This window comes from Microcebus murinus, chromosome 9 (assembly GCF_040939455.1).
Source record: "Microcebus murinus isolate Inina chromosome 9, M.murinus_Inina_mat1.0, whole genome shotgun sequence".
Taxonomy (NCBI): domain Eukaryota; kingdom Metazoa; phylum Chordata; class Mammalia; order Primates; family Cheirogaleidae; genus Microcebus; species Microcebus murinus.
Genome location: NC_134112.1, coordinates 48,489,559 through 48,509,385, shown reverse-complemented (window position 1 = coordinate 48,509,385; position 19,827 = coordinate 48,489,559). Strand labels below are relative to the sequence as shown.

At 38.1% G+C, this 19,827-nt stretch overlaps 1 protein-coding gene across 3 annotated transcripts in view; it reads left to right on the top strand.

Annotated features, from left to right (window-relative positions):
- Positions 1-5,529: 5,529 nt before the first annotated feature.
- Positions 5,530-19,827, top strand: part of CFAP69 (cilia and flagella associated protein 69) — a 65,055-nt gene continuing 50,757 nt past the window's right edge. For 2 of the 3 annotated variants that reach the window (XM_012779589.3, XM_012779588.3), the window contains exon 1: positions 5,530-6,670. In XM_012779589.3, the coding sequence (XP_012635043.2) occupies positions 6,551-6,670 (120 nt within the window). In that variant the 5' untranslated portion in view covers positions 5,530-6,550. The remainder of the gene's footprint in view (positions 6,671-19,827) is intronic. The other variant, XM_076006451.1, reaches the window with a different exon arrangement.

The window sequence follows — 19,827 nt, the reverse complement described above, 5'->3', positions numbered from 1 at the left end:
TTGTCGAAATTATTTTGTAAATTCATGACCTAAAGCAGTACACACATAACACACCTCAGTCCAGTGTTACGATTTATATTTGTGATGTGTCATCATGAAAATGAGATGTTCCACCCTCAATTGTCCGTCAGTCAGTAAAATAAATTCTGATATCTATTCAGTATATATATTAGCTTTAAGTGAAACTGGATAATTTTAGTGGAAGCACAATCTGTTCTTACCTTTATGCAGTGAATGTTACAATAATGAATAGATTCTTTGATTTTTTTTTTTTTTAGTGTGAGGAAATTAATTTCCAGAGATTAATTTCCAGTGCTTAATTTCCAGAGATTCTGTTCATATGATACTAAAAACTGTTTCGTTCGGCCTAACACACATATATACTGAGTTCGTTTTTTTCTTTTTTAACTTTCCAAATCGTGCAAACTTTCCATCATGCATTTATCTAAAATTAAGGCATACTGTGTGGATTCTCCCAGTAGCTAGATGAGTTAAATTAAATCACAAAGCAGATGCTTTTGTGTGATCTCCAAATCGTCAACTTTAAGGAAATATTCTCTGGAGATTTTCTTTAAAGGTAGCTTGCAGATATCCAGCCTGAATGGACTGGAAGTTGTCTCCCAATGTCTATTTACCCTACTTTAAAAGCTTCTGCCCATCATATTCCTGAACTGCAATTGTAATTAGGTATACAAGTGACTGAGTACTGGCCAGTGAGACGAAGCAAAACTAATCCTGTGTGGCCTTCAGTTCTTTGTCATGATACCGTTTAACACTGATTGAATAAAATAGACTGCAATAATTCTTACACTTAAAAGCTTTTAAAGGATAATATGCAACTGATTTGCCATTGTTAATTAATAGTATACTGATTTTCTTGCCTTGATTCTTCATTAGATATTTTGTATCTGCTTGGAATATATTGTCTTCTTTGTAACTGTGTAATTAAAATTTACTAAACTCTGTAATCTCCAAAATGCCGCTATTAAATGCCATGGTTTTATATCATTCTAATAGATCTGCCTTATAAACATTTAAATAAAAAGTACTATTTAATGTTTTAACTTCTCTTGTGAAATGTTGTCTACAAATGGATTTTTTTCTTACTGAATACTAATTCCAATGTTTGATGGAGGCCAACTAATACTCTTCAGAGTATTTCTTTTAAGAAGCATCCAGAAGGCAATACATGGGATTGTCTTGTTTTGGAGGGATTTTGTTTGTCTATTTTTACCGAAGTAATCATTTAGAAAAACCTCCATTTAATGAGTCAGTATTCTTAAAATTATTTCATTTCACTAGTATTCATTAAGCATCTTTAAATCAGGACACAACAATATTCAGGCTATTCTGTAAGCTCCCTGATAGCAGGAATTTTGTCTTATTCCATACTAAATCCCTAGAGTCTAGTACAGTATGGTCTGTGGTAGGTACTAAGAGATAGTATAATGAATCATGACTCATTTTTACAGGAAGTTATGTTTTTTATTACCCCACATCCATGCAGCCATGCCTACTTCCTCCTGCCTTTTCCTCACAGCCCTCCCCATCACTGCCTCCACCTCTAGCTTTGCCTCCCTGCCAGTCACCTGTGGCTGCCCTGTAGAGAGGAGTCCTAGAGAGGAGTTGCTGCCGTCGCCGCTGCTGCCACTACTGCCACCACACTGCTATATGCTGAGGAGTCCTGTGTACTGCACCACTGACTAGGAGAAACCCACCTGTGTGCCTGTGCATAGGATCTGTGGAGGCTCTGGCTTCCCCAGCTGCTGCCTGGAAATGCATAGGTGCTAATGTCCTGATAGTAGGATTACCAGGTAAAATACAAGACTGTCAGTTAAATTTCCATTGGAGACAAACAACAAATAACTTTTTATTTATAAGTACGGGTTTTTTTTTTTTTTCTAAATCTAGCAACCCTACTTAAGGAGTGAATTTTAACCAAGGAGATCCAACACAAGATGTAGCTAGTAGATAAAGACTCCCTTCCTTTCACCCAGATGGGGTATTCTAAAGTGCAAAAATTCGTAAGACCTTCATGAAAATATCCTAAAAGATTGAGCAATTAACTGCTCTCGTTCCAAACTCGGTAACACCGATATTTATGTCCCCTTCTCTACTGCCTCACTTCCATTTTTTTTTCCTTACTTCTGCCTCCCAGAGGCACTCCCCAATAAAGTGGCAGCAGGGGAATAAATACTGGTTGCTGTTTGTTTATGGCAGGCTGGGGGAACCTAGGCTAGCATGGGACTTTTGGCAGTAGATTCTTCAAATGGAAAGTGAAACATGAAATGTATGATGATTTTGACAAAGTCAAGCATAGGAGCCTGCAGGCTCAAAATCCAGATTTGTTGAAACCCTTTTGAGTGGATACATCCCTCAGGGACAGATTCCCTTTGATCAAATGTATAGTGATAGATTGTTAAATCAGAATAGTAATTTATCACTACCGTAAGAAATATCAATGTCCTATAGGCAAGAATACCATTATTGCCTTAACTAAATATATTCTGTTCTTGAATCTGTTGTTTGTAAGAATTCAAATTGTAATCCCAAGGATATCAGGATCTGTTATACCTGAGTTGTGTCCCTCCAAAATTCATACATCAAAATCCTAATCCCCCCCTCCAATACCTCAGAATGTGATTGTATTTGGAAATAGGGCCTTTAAAGAGGTAACTAAGGTAAAGTGAGGTCATACAGTTGAGCCCTAATCCAGTATGACTGGTGTCCTTATAAGAAGGGGAGATTAGGATACAGTCATGCACAGAGGAGTGACCATGTGAAGTAAAAGGGAGAAAATGGAAAGCCATGGAGAGAGGCCTCAAAATGAAACCAGTCCTGCCAACACCTTAATCTTGGACTTCTAGTCTCTGGAACTGTAAGGAAACAAATTTCTGTTTAAGCCACCCAGTCTGTGGTATTTGTTAATGCGATCCTCGAAAACTAATACAGGATCCATGGAATCAGAACAATTCAAGTTAGTTACAAAACTTGAATGGTTAATGTCATTGGAATAAACTTGTCTGATTAATCATGCCCCACAATAAAGACAGTTCTATCCTGGGGTTACTTCACTATAACCTCCCACGTGTAAACACAATAAGCAGTTGTGAGTTCTAAAAGCTCAGGAACATTTTTATTTCATGGAAATATTCCTATGTCATGGAACTGAAGTTTTGATCAGGTCAAAGTAGTTCATAATAAATTCTTCATTTCATTTATTACCATTTATTTAGTTTTCCACTAAACATAAACAGTTCCTGCAACTTCCTACTTAAAAATCTCTCGCAGTTTGGGTTACTGTTAGTACACTTTTCCTTAGAATGATTAACTTCAGGGTTGGCTGTTCTTTTACTTTCATTTTCTGTTCTCTGTACTTACTATTCCCAAATTTGCATTAATGATTTTGTTGGAAAGAGGTAATTACTTTGATTTTGTTTTTAGGATTTGTTTCTATACTGTCAATCTGAAAGAGTTTTTAAAAATATTGAGGTATATTACATTCCAGTTTTATATATGCTTCTGTTACAAAATTCCTCTAAAGTGAACCTACTAAAACTATAATTACATTTCATATGTGCTATAAAATTCTCTATTTAAAATAAATTACTCTGACTCAAAAAGGAATGACATTTGTTTGAACATTTAGAACATCTGGCATTAGTTTAAAGGCTACCAAATTCTTATGTAATCTAAAATACTTATTAGAAATGTTCTTAATTCATGAATATATAATTATCCATATAATTATCAATAATTATTTTACTAAACATTGCTTATTAGGCAGACTGCAAACAAGAAAAAATCAGAAGGAAAAATATCAGAACTACATTCTTGCGTAATATTGTATTTATTTAAAAAATATATTTAGCTTTCTTTGTTACTTTTAAAAGTAAAAATTGTGTGTAGGTCAACAGTATTAAAACTTCTAGTTAATCTTTAAGACTACAAGTGTTTCTGAGAAGAAAGGGTTGTGTTGCTGAACCAGTAAATACCATTAAGTATGAGGTGAATACAAAAACAAAATGATGGACAAGGTGGCACCTAACACAGCAAAGGATGTAAAGGAGGTTTCCTAGAAAAGTCATGTAAGCCAAGTCTCATAAGGAGTTAGTCATCTAAAGACATTAGCACTTACAACACAATGCAGAAGTAATTCGGGGAAAAAGCTTGGCTCCTTTGGAAAACTGCAAGAAATTCACTCAAGATGGCTGAGTGTGGAGTGTTTGAGGCCTTCCATCCCTGTCACTTCTCACCTGTCAATGACTACAACAAATACCATTGGGGTTAAAAATAAATAAATAACAAAGCAGGGTCTATTAACTTACCAGAAAAAGGGGACCTACCCCATGAAGAATTTCATTGATTACAGCGAGGAGGAAAAAGTCAGAGGCTTTTGAAGTGGTGGTAGAAAGGGGGAATTCATGGGATTTATGCTAATTAAGCATTGGAAACTGGTACTCTAGATATAGGACAGAAAGAATATATAGATCTTAAAATAAAATATCCCATTGTTCATTAGTGAGGAAAGTGTCTTCAATTAGGTCCAGCGAGGAGTCTGACTTACCAAGGTCACTGAAGTTTATGGGCCCTTACCAGTTTCAGCCTGCTGCGTTGAAACACAAGAGTCAGTTGATACCTCTTAGGCAAGCTCTGCTTTAAGTAGAAAATTTTCCTTTGCAATCTCCCTCTCTTCATCTTTCCTCATTCTCAGATGCCAGATGACCACACAAAGGATAAACAAATGCTCCAAATGTCTCTACCACCATCTTGGTTTTGGGTGCCATATCCACAGTATTCCATTGTGTTTATTAAAGTATTATCAGTCTCCTTCCAATGTGGTATACTCAGACTGTGCAACAGCAATTAGGGTCATGTGAATAAAATGCTTAAACCCTTTGTACTCTCCCTGGGTGATAACAACCTTAGACCTAACTGAACCGGCCTCCAGATGTAAGGCCTGAGAGTACCTTTATAGATACCTGGGAGTAGGTAGGTAGCAGAGTGGTGCAGCAGAGGTGTGCTGGGTCCACAAAGATATCTATGAGTAGCTGTAACAATAAAAGAAAAAGAATGTGGAGGCCTAGACAAGAAAGTTTCAAGAAGGGGAGAGTGGTCAGCAATGTGAAATACCAGAATGTACAGCAGGGTAAGTACAGAAAAGTGTTCAGACTTTGCCCACAAGCATTGGTGACCTCAGAGCAGTTTCAGAAGGCTGAGGATGTGGAAAATTGAAATAAGTATTCTCTCAAAGAATCCTTGATCTCTTTGGCTCAGGTGCAGCCAGGCCCAATCTAGTTTTTACATTTCTATTTCGGGGCCTAAAATGTCATTCAGTGGTCAAGGTTGAAGGAACTTTAGAAATCATTGAACAACCAACCTGGTCATTCTACAAATGAGGAGAGAAGCCCTGAGATGTGAAGTGAAATTTTTTTTCATTCAGTTTATGTATAATTTTATTTTTTTTAGTTTATGCATAATTTTAAATCTATAAATTCTATAGAAAATATAAAAATGTACATTTAAATCTTGAAGAGTTTCTGGATGTTAACAAAAACAGATTAAAAAGGTTAAAGGATTTAAAAAAAAATGTTCGCAGCCTTGGTGTTTGGAGTTATTAAATTATATTGATGATCATCATGAGACGCTTTCCACTAAAGTCATGACCCTTCCTGTATTATTATTCAAGATACAAATGTATAGATAACAACAGTAATAGTAAAGATAAATGATAATCTTGATTATACTGGGTGCTTATTATGTGCCAAGCGCCACTTAAACACTATCATCTCATTCAATCCCAGCAACAATCCTATTTTATAGATGAGAAAAGTGGGGCGTCCAAGGGTTAACTTGCTCTAGTTTCAATAATTTGACTCAAACGCCTTTTAACATTATGTACAATGCCTTTTTTATTTGTTTATCGATTGGGCCACTAAAATACAAACGTGGTTAAAGGGTGGGGAATTTAGGAGACTGGTCATTTCTCTGGGGAGAAGTAAACTCTGCTTCAACACTATCCGTCCATCACATCACCCTGCATCCCACGTACACCCCTCAGCCCTCCACCCACTCATGCCTGTTTTAAGCAAGGCTACCAAGACTAAAACACACTGGGCGCCTAACGTGCCACTCCCCGCTAAGTACGGGGAACTCCCTACAGCCTAGGTCTTGCTCACTGGCAAACTCACACATCCCGAGCGCGGGGGATAGATTGGACTTTTGGGTAGTTTGGCTCTCCGGGTTTCCGTAGGAGCCACCACCTGCTCCGCCTCTGGCTCCGCCCCCTAGCAACGCACAGGCTTGTGTTGACAACTAGCGGAGTGGCTGCGCCCAGGCCTGAGGGTGGGCGGCCTCGGCGAAATGCGGGTGGTGTGGCGGTGGCCCAGGCCACTACAGGACGTTTGGGGCCTTTCGCGACTCTAGCGGCTCTCAGGCTGCCTTAACTTCCCGGTAACAGGGCCTCTTTGGACCCAGCGGCTGCCGACAAACCGCAGGGCAGGAGGATTTCCCACACACACACACACTCTCCTCACCGCTGCCGCCAGCCATGTCCACGGCGCAGGCAGTGGCTACGGCCGAGACCCAGGAACCCGGCAGCAGGAAGAAGTCCAACACTCCCCGTCAAATCCCGGTGGTTGGGGTGGTGACTGAGAACGAGGAGGCGCAGGTATGACCAGTTGTCTGCGCTTTCGGAGATGGAGGGGGCGGGCGTGAGATCTGGGGGAGGGGACTAAGCCTGGAGGTGGCGAGGGCGGAATTGGGGGCCGGAGTGGAGATGGGGGGAACTCTCGGGACAGAAGTTCCAAGCGCAGAGCTGACCTCCTCCCCTGAGAACTGTGCCGCCTGCGAGGGGGACTGGCTGTCGTCAGCCAGCCTGTCTGGGGACTGGGGCAGCATGGTCCTCCTGGAGCATTTCCACTAACCGGAGCAGGCGGGGCTTTGCCCGTGCTGCTTTGGAAAGTGTGGTCACGAAAGGACTGGGAGGAAAGAAATCATTCTTAGCCAAATTTGATTTGATGACCAGATGACTTTGCACTGGGCTTTTATACTTAGGTCCCTGTTATCAAATGATGTTCTTGATATAGGGGTAAATTCTCCTATTGGTTGCTTTTACAAATGAGAGAATCCTAAAGCCTTGAGAAGTTAATTGAGTTCCTAGGAATTAAATTTTGCTGCTACTAAAGCCTGCAGGAGGAGGAATATGCTATTAAAACTAGAAATTAAGCATCTTTTTAAATATGCAACTGGAAGCTGGTGGTTATAGGCTGGGTCGGAGAGAATTGGGAGAGAATAGAATTCATTTGTTTTATTGTGCTGGTACTGAATTTGTTTTGGGTTTGCTTTTGTTATGAGTAGAAAATGAGTACTTCAAGTTGGTCTGTTGAGAAATTTCAGCCGTGACGCTAGCTTGGATCTCCATTCGTGGCGGAGGTGTTTGGAAACCTCCAAACACCTCCGTTTGGAGGTCGTTTATTTCATACAAGGCTTCCACTGCTCCCCCAGAGAGCCATGATCATGCCTTAAATGCCATGAATTCTATGGAGGAATCCTGCCCTGCCTCACACTAATGGCGTGGCACCATTGTGGGAATTTGAGTTGAGGCTTGGCAAGTCTCAGGCTGCGTCAGGAACCCTGTCTCTTGCGTCCACAGCCTGGAGCCTTGGAGAGTTCTTGGGGAGTGGAGGCCAGTTAACTGGGGACCTCTTCTCCCAAGGAAATAGGGCTGAGCTCTCTGAGGAAGGTCAGACATTTACATAGTAACCTGCAGAGGAAAAGCACTTTTGCATGAGGAGGAGCCGGTGTTAGGGGAATTTACCTAATTGGTTTTGTGGAGGTTATTTCCAATGTGGGTAGGGAAAAGAACTTTGGGGGACAATAGCTCTCCACTCCCAAGGCTGTATAGGAGAGCAGCGCTACCACTGTACTCCCAGGCACGGGACAGAACTGACAAGTAGGTGAATTTGGTAACTGATGGCTCTCGTTCTTTACTTGGTGTAAGAAAAATTGGGCAACGTTATGTAAGTCAGGCAAACATGGGTTAAAACGAAAAAAGAACTACTTTTAACAAGCCATTGCCAAAATAGGCCATAATGTACCAAGTAAAACTAAACAAGTATGTGTGTATTTTCTCCCTTATTTTTCATTACTACCACTCCTTCCAGGGCCTAGGATTCTCTTCCAGGAAGAAATCTCTCAATATGCATTAATTCATGTTTTTGCTTTGTTAATAACTACTTCTAGGAGTAGTAATATTTTTGAAGTACTATAGGAAAAGGCAGTTTCTACCCAAGAAATGATATAGAATAGGCACTTTTTAGAGCTGGTTTAGAGATCACTCAGCCTAGTTTGTTTGTGGTTGCTTTTACAAATGAGAACCCTAAAGCCAGGAGAAGTTAACTGAGTTCCTAGAATGATAAATTTAACGTTTTAGACCTCTGCCTCAGGCCTGTGGAAGAAAGAGCTTTGGAATTCTTAATGTTTCCAATCCTTTCAATCCATTCCACATGTGCAAGCTTATCCTCTACCTGTGTTTTAGAGATAGTATATACTAGTGGCTAAAAGTGAGAGTGTGGCTTCAATTCTGTAAGCCAGCTCCATCACTTACCATCTATGTCACCAAATGCAACTATCATAACTTTTCTCTCAAATAGAGATGGTAGTACTCATGGCATTATAAAGACTAAATGAAATAATGTATATAGAGAACTTACACAGTGCTCTATGTATTGAAAATATGCAGTTATCAACATCATCATCATCTTTTATCCAGGGAGGTAGCACTCCTAAAATTACTTGGATCTTAAAGCTAAGGGGTGCTCTGAAATTCTTAACATTCCTACTGCCTTTCAGAATGTGAAAGTGAGACTAGATCTCCCGATATAATACTTGCTTGAATCCAGATTTTGGTCTGCTCACTTTATCTCTTCAGAGATGTTTCTAAGAGGCAGCTGGAGATTTCTTAATACAGATATGATGCTTTGGCTATCTGTGCTTTTGGCGGCTGTTTTGCATCATTTTCTTTATTACAAACCTAAACTCGAAGCATTTCAGTTACCCTAATCTGAGTTTATATGATTGAAGAAATAGGCTTGAATATTTACTTAAGGCAGCAGGTAAAATGTGCAGGTTATTTTGCTCATCTTTTTATGTATGTCTCACTTCTGCCTTAAGTAGTATTTTTTCTGCATCTTTCACAAAAATAACTTTTGTAAAAGGCAGTATATCTACTGTAAATACTAAGCTACCAGTATTTGCAGAATATTAGATTTTTCTAATTTTATTAACTTTGAAATGTTTATAGATGGAATTATGGAAAATGTGAATGTAGATTATGAGTGAAGCTATTAGTAAATGGGGAAAACAATATTTAGGAATCTGGAATTTAGAATCCTTTTTTGTTGTTGTTCCATGTTATGAATTTTCACGGAAAGATATTCTATGTAAGCACTCTAAATTTTCTCTTTATAAATATTTTGATAATGCCTGATATGATTCCAAAGCCTTAATTTTTAATTTATCATACTTTTTAGATTTCAAAACAATAATACAGTATTAGAATTTTTTTGGTCATTTTCTAATTGTTAGAAACTTAGGACAAGTTGCTTGCCTTTCCTAAGTCTTGTTATCATCTGTAAAAGAGATTTTTAGAAATGCCTACTTTATAGAATAATTGTGAGAATTCAAGTTTAAAGTATTTGTAAGGCATTTGGCACAGTGCTCAGTATATACATTCTAAGTGTCCAATAAACGGTAACTACCTTGGTTATTATTGACTCTAGTCATGACATCTTTTATTAAGTAAATTCAGATATTTACAGGCTATCCAAACATTTATTAGGTGCATGACTAGGGAAAGCCAAATAGAAAGATAGTTCTCAGATTGTTTTTCTAGTATTAATTCTGATACCTATGTGGCTCTGGCTTTCTACTAGAACATAGAGGGAATGTAAATTAAAGATATATTATAGCATTTCATCCCTGGGAGAGTGGCCATGAAAAATACCTTAACCATATATTAAAATTACAAAATAACTCATTGATTAACCTTTATCTATTTTCTATTTTAATGTTGTTACCCTCATTCTAAAGAATTCCAAAAGCCCTTTAGAGCAGTGCTTCTCAAACTTTCATGCACATATGGAGGATTTGGGGATCTTATTAAAATGCAGATTCTGGTTCTGTACATCTGGGGTGGACGCCTGGACTCTGCTTTTCTAACAGGTTTCCAGATGATACTTGTGCCGCTGGTTGGAGAACCCCATTTCCCACTTTGGGTAGCAATGCTTTAGTGCATTATAGCTGCAGGATGGTATGATCGGTGCTACAGAGTTTCACAACAACTAATTCCTGGAAATTAGTTGTAGGAGATAGTTTCTTGTAGATTCAGATTATGAAAAATAGACAACAACAAAACAAAATTTCAAACCTCCCCCCTCCACCAGATCAGATGATATGATAAAAAACAAGGAGTACTAAATGAGGCTTTAAAAGAACTACTTGTTTTCCTCTCCTGTCAGGGCAATGCCTCAATCAATCCTGGATTATTGTCACAACCTTCTAGTTAGCCCTTTGCTTCACACCTCTTCCTTTCTCCCCAATCTGTTCTCTTTAAACATCTCTTCATCATCCTCCTTCCTCCCACTGAGCTCCACACACTCTTCCTTTCAGGATTCCATAGTAGCTTCCATTGCTTACCTCACGTAATATGTTTATGTTGACTGCATTCCTTAACCTCTCTAAACCTATTCTTTTTTCTGTAAAATAGGGCTCTTCTAGAGGAGTGTTCCCTAAACCTGGATGACCATTACAGTCATCTGAGGAGCTTTTTAAAGAAATTGTGCATAGCTAGACCCTACCGCAGATGTATGTACTCAGGCATAATCCCCAATGTGAAGCCTGGGACACTTTGAAAAAAGCTTCCTCAACTGATTTTTAACCACTGAACTAGATAATTTCTAAGGTCTCTCTGTCTAGCCTACCTCCATTCCACTTCTTTGTCCCATTTTTAGGGTTTTCCAATACATAATCTGTACTTTATCTGTCCTATATACTCTGCTCAGTGCCATCCCTATGAGGGCAGAAACTTTGTTGTTTTTTTCCGTAATATTCCCCAATACCGGGTACGCAAGAGGTGATATTAAATATTTATTGAATGAATGCCCTCCCCCTCTTCTGAATTTCACTAAATCTTACTCTACCTTCAGATGCTACCTCTCCAACATGAAGTACTCCTCCAACAGGAAGCACTTCCCATTTATTTTCACCCTCATAGATCTTCTCATGAATTGGTATAGTCCTGGGTCTGAGTCACACAATTTCTCACCTAACTGTCACTTGTTTTATGTTGGTCATGTTTTATTTTATTTTATTTTATTTTTATTTTTTGAGACAGAGTCTCACTCTGTTGCCCTGGCTAGAGTGCCATGGCGTCAGCCCAGCTCACAGCAACATCAAACTCCTGGGCTCAAGTAATCCTTCTGCCTCAGCCTCCCAAATAGCTGGGACTACAGGCATGCGCCACCATGCCCAGCTAATTTTTTCTATATATTTTTAGTTGGCCAATTAATTTCTTAGTATTTTTTAGTAGAGACGGGGTCTCGCTCTTGCTCAGGCTGGTTTCAAACTCCTGACCTTGAGCGATCCACCCACCTCGGCCTCCCAGAGTAGGTCATGTTTTATTTGTATGAGTTTTGTCTCTCCCACTGGAATATCGGAATATTTCCTTAAGCATAGGAAATATCTTAATAGTTTTTTGTTCTTTCCAGCATTTCTCTAGTCTGAGCTCAGAATAAAAGTTTAAGTCCTGAGTTCCAAACCCGTCTATGCTCCAGCAACTTTGACTCCCTGGCTTCTCCTCAAGCATGCCAAGTATACAGCCTAAGGACCTTTGCACTTCCTGTGCCCACTGCCTGGAAGTTTTCCCTTTGATAACCATGGCTTGTTTCCTTACTCCTTTAAGACTTTGCTGAAATATTACCCTTCTGTGAGTCCTTCACTGACTACTGAGTGTAAAATTATACTCCTTGAGCATCTCAGCACTTCTTACTCTGTTTATTTTCTCCAGAGCATTATCATTGTTGTATCAATAAAAAATTACTGATTTTTGTCTCCCCAGAAATATATTAATTCTTTATGAAAGGAGGAGATTTTTTTGTTTTATTCTCTGCCATATCTTTAGCACCTAGAACAATGCCTGACACAGTATAAGCACTCAATAGATATTTGTAGAATAAATGTATAATTGTAATTAGTTGATTTGTATAGGTATTATGGCTGAGCTTCCTTGCCCACATTTGTTCTCCCTCTGAGAACCTCTGAGAAGTCCCACAGTCTCCCAGTCGATGTCATATCCTATCACTGTCTATAATACTGCCATGGACTATGTACCCTGTTAAGGGTTCTTGCAAGAAATAACCTCTGCTGTGAGCTGGGCACGATGGTGTGTGACTAAAGTCCCAGGTACTTAGGAGGCTGAGACGGGAGGATCACTTGAGCCCAGGAGTTCCAATCCAGCCTGGACAATATAGTGAGACCCCTATCTCTAAAAAGAGAGGGAGAGAGAGAGATAACTCCTTTGTTCCTCAATTGAGGAACAAGGCAGAGAACTATGGTGCAAAGAATCAGAGTTTCTACGTCAGACAGACCTGCTAGCTCATTTACTAGCAATGTGGCTTTACCAAGTTAGATCGCAGGGCCTTAGTTTCATCAACAGGGATAATAGTGCTACCCTTATTTGGTAGATATGAAGACTAATTGAGATATAAAGTGCCAGACACATGAAAGAACCTCTATAAATGTTGATCTGTTTTCCTATAACCAAGTATTAAATGAGCAGGATTTCTCCCCTCTGAAATGTCCCTTGGTAAAGTGGGAAAATAAGTTCATCCTATACTGTGAAGTAAGTGGAGGTCTAATTTTCATCAAAGCAGTTTATTAAACTTTTGATTTTAAAAGGTTTCGTGTTATATTTTTATAATTTCTACATAAACATCTTATGATGGTAACAATTATTTTGATATTTACATGTATATGTTCTGTTTTTACTCTCTGCTTGCCGATCTCATTTATCCAAAATCTTCAATTATGACTTTAAGCCTATGATTAAGAAACATCTACCCCAAATTTATCTCATCTCCAGCTCCCAACACAAACCTCTTCCTATAGCATACCCTGCCTCAGTAAATGGTGAGACCATTTGTATAATTCTTCAAGCCAGGGAGTCATCCTCACCTTTTTGTTTCCCTCTCCCACTGCATCCAGTCACTCATTAGGTCCTACTGAATCCACCTCCTTGATGTTTAACTCCATTCACAATTGTCTATATCAGCTGCTGCTACCTTAGTCAATGCGTGAAGTTACAGACTGCTCTCCTCCCTTCAGTTCAGTCCTCTCCAGTTGAGTCTCACACAGTAGACAAAATGATCTTTTTATTATTACATTCTTATAGTTAAATCTTGTGGAAATAAATGAAGACTACCCCAGTGAGAATGGAGACTATTCAGAACTTGCTATAGGGAGGAAGTCAACCACCATCACTTACTTTTGGCAGGGACTCCCAGACAGGCAGGGAAACTTTATAGTGGGGAGTAGGGGGATGGGGGAAAAGACTTCTAGTGTGCTTTAATTGTAGGTTGTTGCCATGGGGAAGTTAGAGATGAGCTAGCTAGAAGTGGGACATCCTATGTTATGAATTGGAAAGCATATTTGGCTTTCTCTGGTTAGTCCTAAATTGGAAGCAGGGGGACAAATGGGGAAGCTGGCAGTCATTGACCAAATCCTGACTTTTCCGGTCCAATTGCTGCAGAAGTTGTGACTTGGTTTCGTGGGTTGGTTGACGCAGAGCTTGTGAACCAGATTTCTTTTTTCATATATAGTCTGACCCCATGTCTGTTTATATATTCAGTCTCTCAAACCATTTAATGGCTTCTTAAGATCCTTAGTATAATGTACAAGGTCTTCTTTAAAATCCCATGCCAGATGAATAGCTACATGAGCTCAGGGCAATGTGTTCCCCACACCTAGCACAGTTCCTGAAACAAAAAAAAAACTGCTAATAAATATTTGCAGAAAGAGGAAAAGGCTAAGGAAGGAAGAGGGACAGAGAAAAATCTTTAAAAACCAGTCAAGCAGGTAAAACCCAGAGTAACATGAAATGATAATGCAAGATAAATAAAGAGGAGGAATCTATACTTTAATCTTTACTATTCCTTTTTCTTTTTTTCTTTTTTTTGAGACAGGATCTCACTCTGTCATCCAATCTACAGTGCAATGACACTATCATAGCTCACTGCAGCCTCCAACTCCTGCCTGAGCCTCCTGAGTAGCTAAAACTACAGGTGTGTACCACACCCGGAGTTGTTTTTTATTTTTGTAGAAATGGAGTCTCACTATGTTGCCTAGGCTGGTCTTGAAGTCCTGGCCTCAAGTGATCCTCCCACCTCGACCTCCCAAATTACTGGGATTATAGGGGTGAGCCACTGTTCCCAGACTTTGTTTCTTATAAACTTATACCTGTTCATTTGGGAAAGAAATTCTGATAATACACACAGTTATTAAAAAGAAAATCCTGCATTGAGTTTTTATTTCAATATTCTTGCCTAACCCTCTGAGCAAATATTGCAGAAAATAACAACCCATTCTATATGTGTGTATATATTATGTAAATATACATATATGTATAATCTGAAAACATAGAAGGAAACAAGAAAAGACAGCTGAGGTAGTGGCAAATGGCCCTGCTGAACCTCAAATCTTAAAAAGCAAAATTCTATTTACCAAATTTTGTTAACAGTAAATTTAACAACTTAACAGTAATATTTAATAATTTTTATTGGCAACCATAATATCAGGTATAGATAAGTACTTAGTAAATTCTTTGAAAATTATTTTTAAAAGTACAAATTATTTTGAGTAAATAAACTCATTTCGATACTTATTCTGCAAGCTTAAAGTTAGAAAGTTTAATTAAAATTGTTTTGGAAACGTGGAAATTAAACAACCTCCTACTAAATGATTACTTCATAAATGAAGAATCAAGATGGAAATAAAAAAATTCTATGAACAAAATGACAATGGAGAGACAAGCTATCAACTCCTCTGGGACACAGCTAAAGCAGTTCTGAGAGGAAAGTTTATCTCTATAAATGCCTGTAACCAAAAGTCAAAAAGATCACAAATAGATAATCTAATGAAATGACTCAAAGAGCTGGAAAAAGAAGAACAGACCAACCCCAAACCCAGCAAGAAGGGAAATCAACAAGATCAAATCAGAACTAAACAAAATTGAAAACAGGGAAGCTATTCAGGAGGTTAATAAAACAAAAAGTTGGTTCTTTGAAAAAATAAACAAAAAACAAAAACAAAAAAAAAAAAAGAAAGAAAGAAGAAAGAAAGAAAAAATAAACAAAATTGACATGCCATTGGCTAAGCTAACAAAAAGCAGATAACAGAAATCTCTAATAAGCTCCATCAGGAACAAAAAAGGAGATATCACAACTGATCCCAAAGAGATACAAGATATAATTTATGAATACTACAAAAATCTTTATGCACACAAACTGGAAAATGTGGAGGAAATGGACAAATTTCTAGAAACACACAGCCTTCCTAGGCTCAACCAGGAAGAAATAGATTTCCTGAACAGACCAATCTCAAGAGCTGAAATAAAAACAACAATTAAAAATCTCCCTAAAAAGAAAAGTCCCGGTCCAGATGGTTTCACACCTGAATTTTACCACACTTACAAAGAAGAACTAGTACCTATCTTGCAGAAACTATTCCACAAAATGGAGAAGAATGGAAACCTCCCCGACACCTTTTATGAAGCGAATATTACTCTGATACCAAAACCGGAAAGGATGCAACAAAAAAAGAAAACTACAGACCAATATCCCTAATAAATATAGATGCAAAAATTTTCAACAAAATCTTAGCTAACCGAATCCAGATGCTTATCAAAAAAATAATCCATCACAACCAAGTGGGCTTCATCCCAGGGATGCAGGGATGGTTCAACATACGTAAATCTATAAATGCAATTCATCACATAAACAGAAGCAAAAACAAAGACTACATGATTCTTTCAATAGATGCAGAAAAAGCTTTTGACAAAATTCAACACCCTTTCATGATAAGAACACTTAGTAAAATAGGCATAGAAGGGACATACCTAAAAATGATACAAGCCATATATGACAGATCCATAACCAACATCATACTGAATGGGGAAAAATTGAAAGCATTCCCACTTAGAACTGGAACCAGACAAGGCTGCCCACTATCTCCACTTCTATTCAACATAGTGCCTAAAGTCCTGGCTACAGCAATCAGACAGGAAAGTGGAATTAAAGGTATCCAAATAGGGGCAGAAGAGTTCAAACTTTCCCTGTTTGCTGATGATATGATATTATATTTAGAAAACCCCAAAGATTTAACCAAGAAACTCCTGGAACTGATCAATGAATTTAGTAAAGTCTCAGGATACAAAATCAATACACAGAAATCAGAGGCATTCATATATGCCAACAACAATCAAATTGAGAACCAAATCAGACTCAATTTCCTTCACAATAGCAACAAAGAAATTAAAGTGCCTAGGAATATAAACTAAGTAGGTAAAAGACCTCTACAAGGAAAACTATGAAACACTGAGGAAGGAAATAGCAGAGGATGTAAACAGATGGAAATCCATACCATGCTTGTGGATCGGCAGACTCAACATCATCAAAATGTCTATACTACCCAAACTGATCTACAGATTCAATGCAATACCTATTAAAATCCCATCAGCATTCTTCACAAATATAGAAAAAATAATTTTACGCTTCATATGGAACCAAAGAAAACCCTGAATATCAAAAGCAATTCTAGGCAACAAAAACAAAATGGGAGGTATTAATATGCCAGATATCAAACTATACTACAAAGCTGTAGTAATTAAATCAATATGATATTGGCACAAAAATAGGAATATTGACAAGTGGAACAGATCTGAGAATCCTGATATAAAACCATCCTCATATAGCCATCTAATCTTTGACAAAGCAGACAAAAACATATGCTGGGGAAAAGAATCCCTTTTCAATTAATGGTGCTGGGAAAACTGGATAGCCATTTGTAGAAGGCTAAAGCAGGACCCACACCTTTCACCTCTCACAAAAATCAACTCACACTGGATAACAGACTTAAACCTAAGGTATGAAACTATTAGAATTCTAGAGGAAAATGTTGGAAACACTCTCCTAGACATCGGCCTAGGCAAAGAGTTTATGAAGAAGTCCCCAAAGGCAATCACAGCAGCAGCAAAAATAAATAAATGAGACATGATCAAACTAAAAAGCTTCTGCACAGCCAAAGAAACAGTCATGAAAATAAACAGCCTACAGAATGGGAGAAAATTTTTGCATCCTATCCATCTGATAAGGGGCTGATAACTAGAATGTACTTAGAACTCACGAAAATCAGCAAGAAAAAAATCAAATAACCCTATTAAAAAGTGGGCAGAGGGCTTGAACAGAAACTTTTCTAAAGAAGACAGAAAATGGCCAACAAACATATGAAAAAATGCTCAACATCTCTAATCATCAGGGAAATGCAAATCAAAACTACAATGAGATATCATTTAACTCCAGTGAGAATGGCCTTTATCAAAAAGTCTCCAAACAATAGATGCTGGTGTGGATACGGAGAGAGGGGAACACTCCTACACTGCTGGTGGGACTGCAAACTAGTTCAACCTCTGTGGAAAGCAATATGGAGATACCTTAAAGCGATACAAGTGAATCTACCATTTGATCTAGCAATCCCATTGGTGGGCATCTACCCAAAAGATCCAATGACACTCTACAAAAAAGACACCTGCACTTGAATGTTTATAGCAACACAATTCATAATCGAAAGGCTGTGGAAACAGCCCAAGTGCCAATTAATCCAAGAATGGATTAATAAAATGTGGTATATGTATACCATGGAGTACTATTCAGCTCTAAGAAACAATGGTGATATAGCACATCTTGTATTTTCCTGGTTAGAGCTGGAACCCATACTACTAAGTGAAGTATCCCAAGAATGGAAAAACAAGCACCACATATACTCACCAGCAAACTGGTATTAACTGAGCAGCACCTAAGTGGACACAGGTACTACAGTAATAGGGTATTGGGCAGGTGGGGGGGGAGGGGGTGGGTATATACATACATAATGAGTGAGATGTGCACCATCTGGTGGATGATCATGCTGGAGACTCGGACTTATGGGGGGGAAGGGGAGAAAGGGCATTTATTGAAACCTTAAAATCTGTACCCCCATAATATGCCGAAATAAAAAAAAATTGTTTTGGAAAGAAATTTCTTGAGATCAGAATATATGAGTTTGTAATTGTGAAAGGCAAGGAAATTCTAGACCTAAGACATGATGTAATAATGATTGTGGAAATATAGAAAAGTAAGTATTATAGATTTAAAACTCAGAAAATGTAATGATGTTAACACTAAGTAGAACTATATAAAGTCTTTATGCATGCAAATAAAAACAGAAATTCTATAAAAATAAGTATAAATGTATTTAGATGATAGAAAATAAGTAGGATGTTTTCCCCTTGTGATTTTTTTTTTCTTTTTTGGAAGACAGAGTCTCACTCTGTTACCCCAGCTAGAGTGCAGTGACATCATCATGGCTGTAGCTCACTGTAATCTCAAACTCCTGGGCACAAGAGACTCTCCTGCCTTGGCCTCTGGAGTAGCTGGGACTACAGGCAAGCACCACCAAGCCTAATTTTTTCAATGTATTTTAGAGAAAGGGTCTCCTCTTCCTGGCTTTAAGTGATCCTCCCACTTTGATTTCCCAGGGTGCTAGGATTACAGACATGAGCCACTGTCCCCGAGCCCCCTTCTGAGTATTTTTTATATTATTATATCATATTTTCAACCAGTTATTTTAAAGTAGAAGTATGAAAGGAGGAAAGAAGAAATAAAGGAAACTGGGATAGCTTAACTTCTATAATGGGTACAAGGAATATTGATAAAACATTTGAATTAAAATGTCAGGCAAGAAAGAATTAATCCCTGAGATAAATATAGCCAAAACCACATTCAGAATTTGGAGATTTCTGTATCATAAATACTCTCATCAGATTATTTGGTTTTTTGGCTATTGAGTTGTTTGAGTTCCTTGTATATTCTGGTTATTAACCCCTTATCAGATAGATAATTTGAAAATATTTTCTCCCATTCTGTTAGTTTTTTCTTCACTCTGTTGATTATTTCCTTTCTTGTACAGAAGCTTTTTGGCTTGATATAATCCCATTTGTCTATTTTTGCCTTGTTGCCTCTGCTTTTCAGGTCTTACTCCCAAAAATCTTTGCCCAAACCAATGTCCTGAAGCATTTGCGCAACATTTTGTTCTAGTAATTACATAGTTTCAGGCTTTATATTTAAATCTTTAATCCATTTTGATTTGATTTTTGTATATGCTGAGAGATGAGGATCTAGTTTCATTCTTCTGCATATGGATATCTAGCTTTCCCAGTGTTGAAGAGACTGTCCATTCCTCAATGTGTATTCTTGGTGCCTTTTTGAAAATGAATTGGCTGTGAATGTGTGAATTTACTTCTGGATTCTCTATTCTGTTCCATTGGTCTATGTTTCTGTTTTAATGCCAGTTCCATGCTATGTTGGTTACTATAGCTTTGTAGTATATTTCAAAGTCGGGTTGTGTGATGCCTCCAGCTTTGTTCTTTTTGCTTAGGATTGCTTTGACTATTCAGGATCTGGTACTTAAAGTTTCCTTCCTCACTTACCTATAAATAACTTTATTACAAAATGCCCT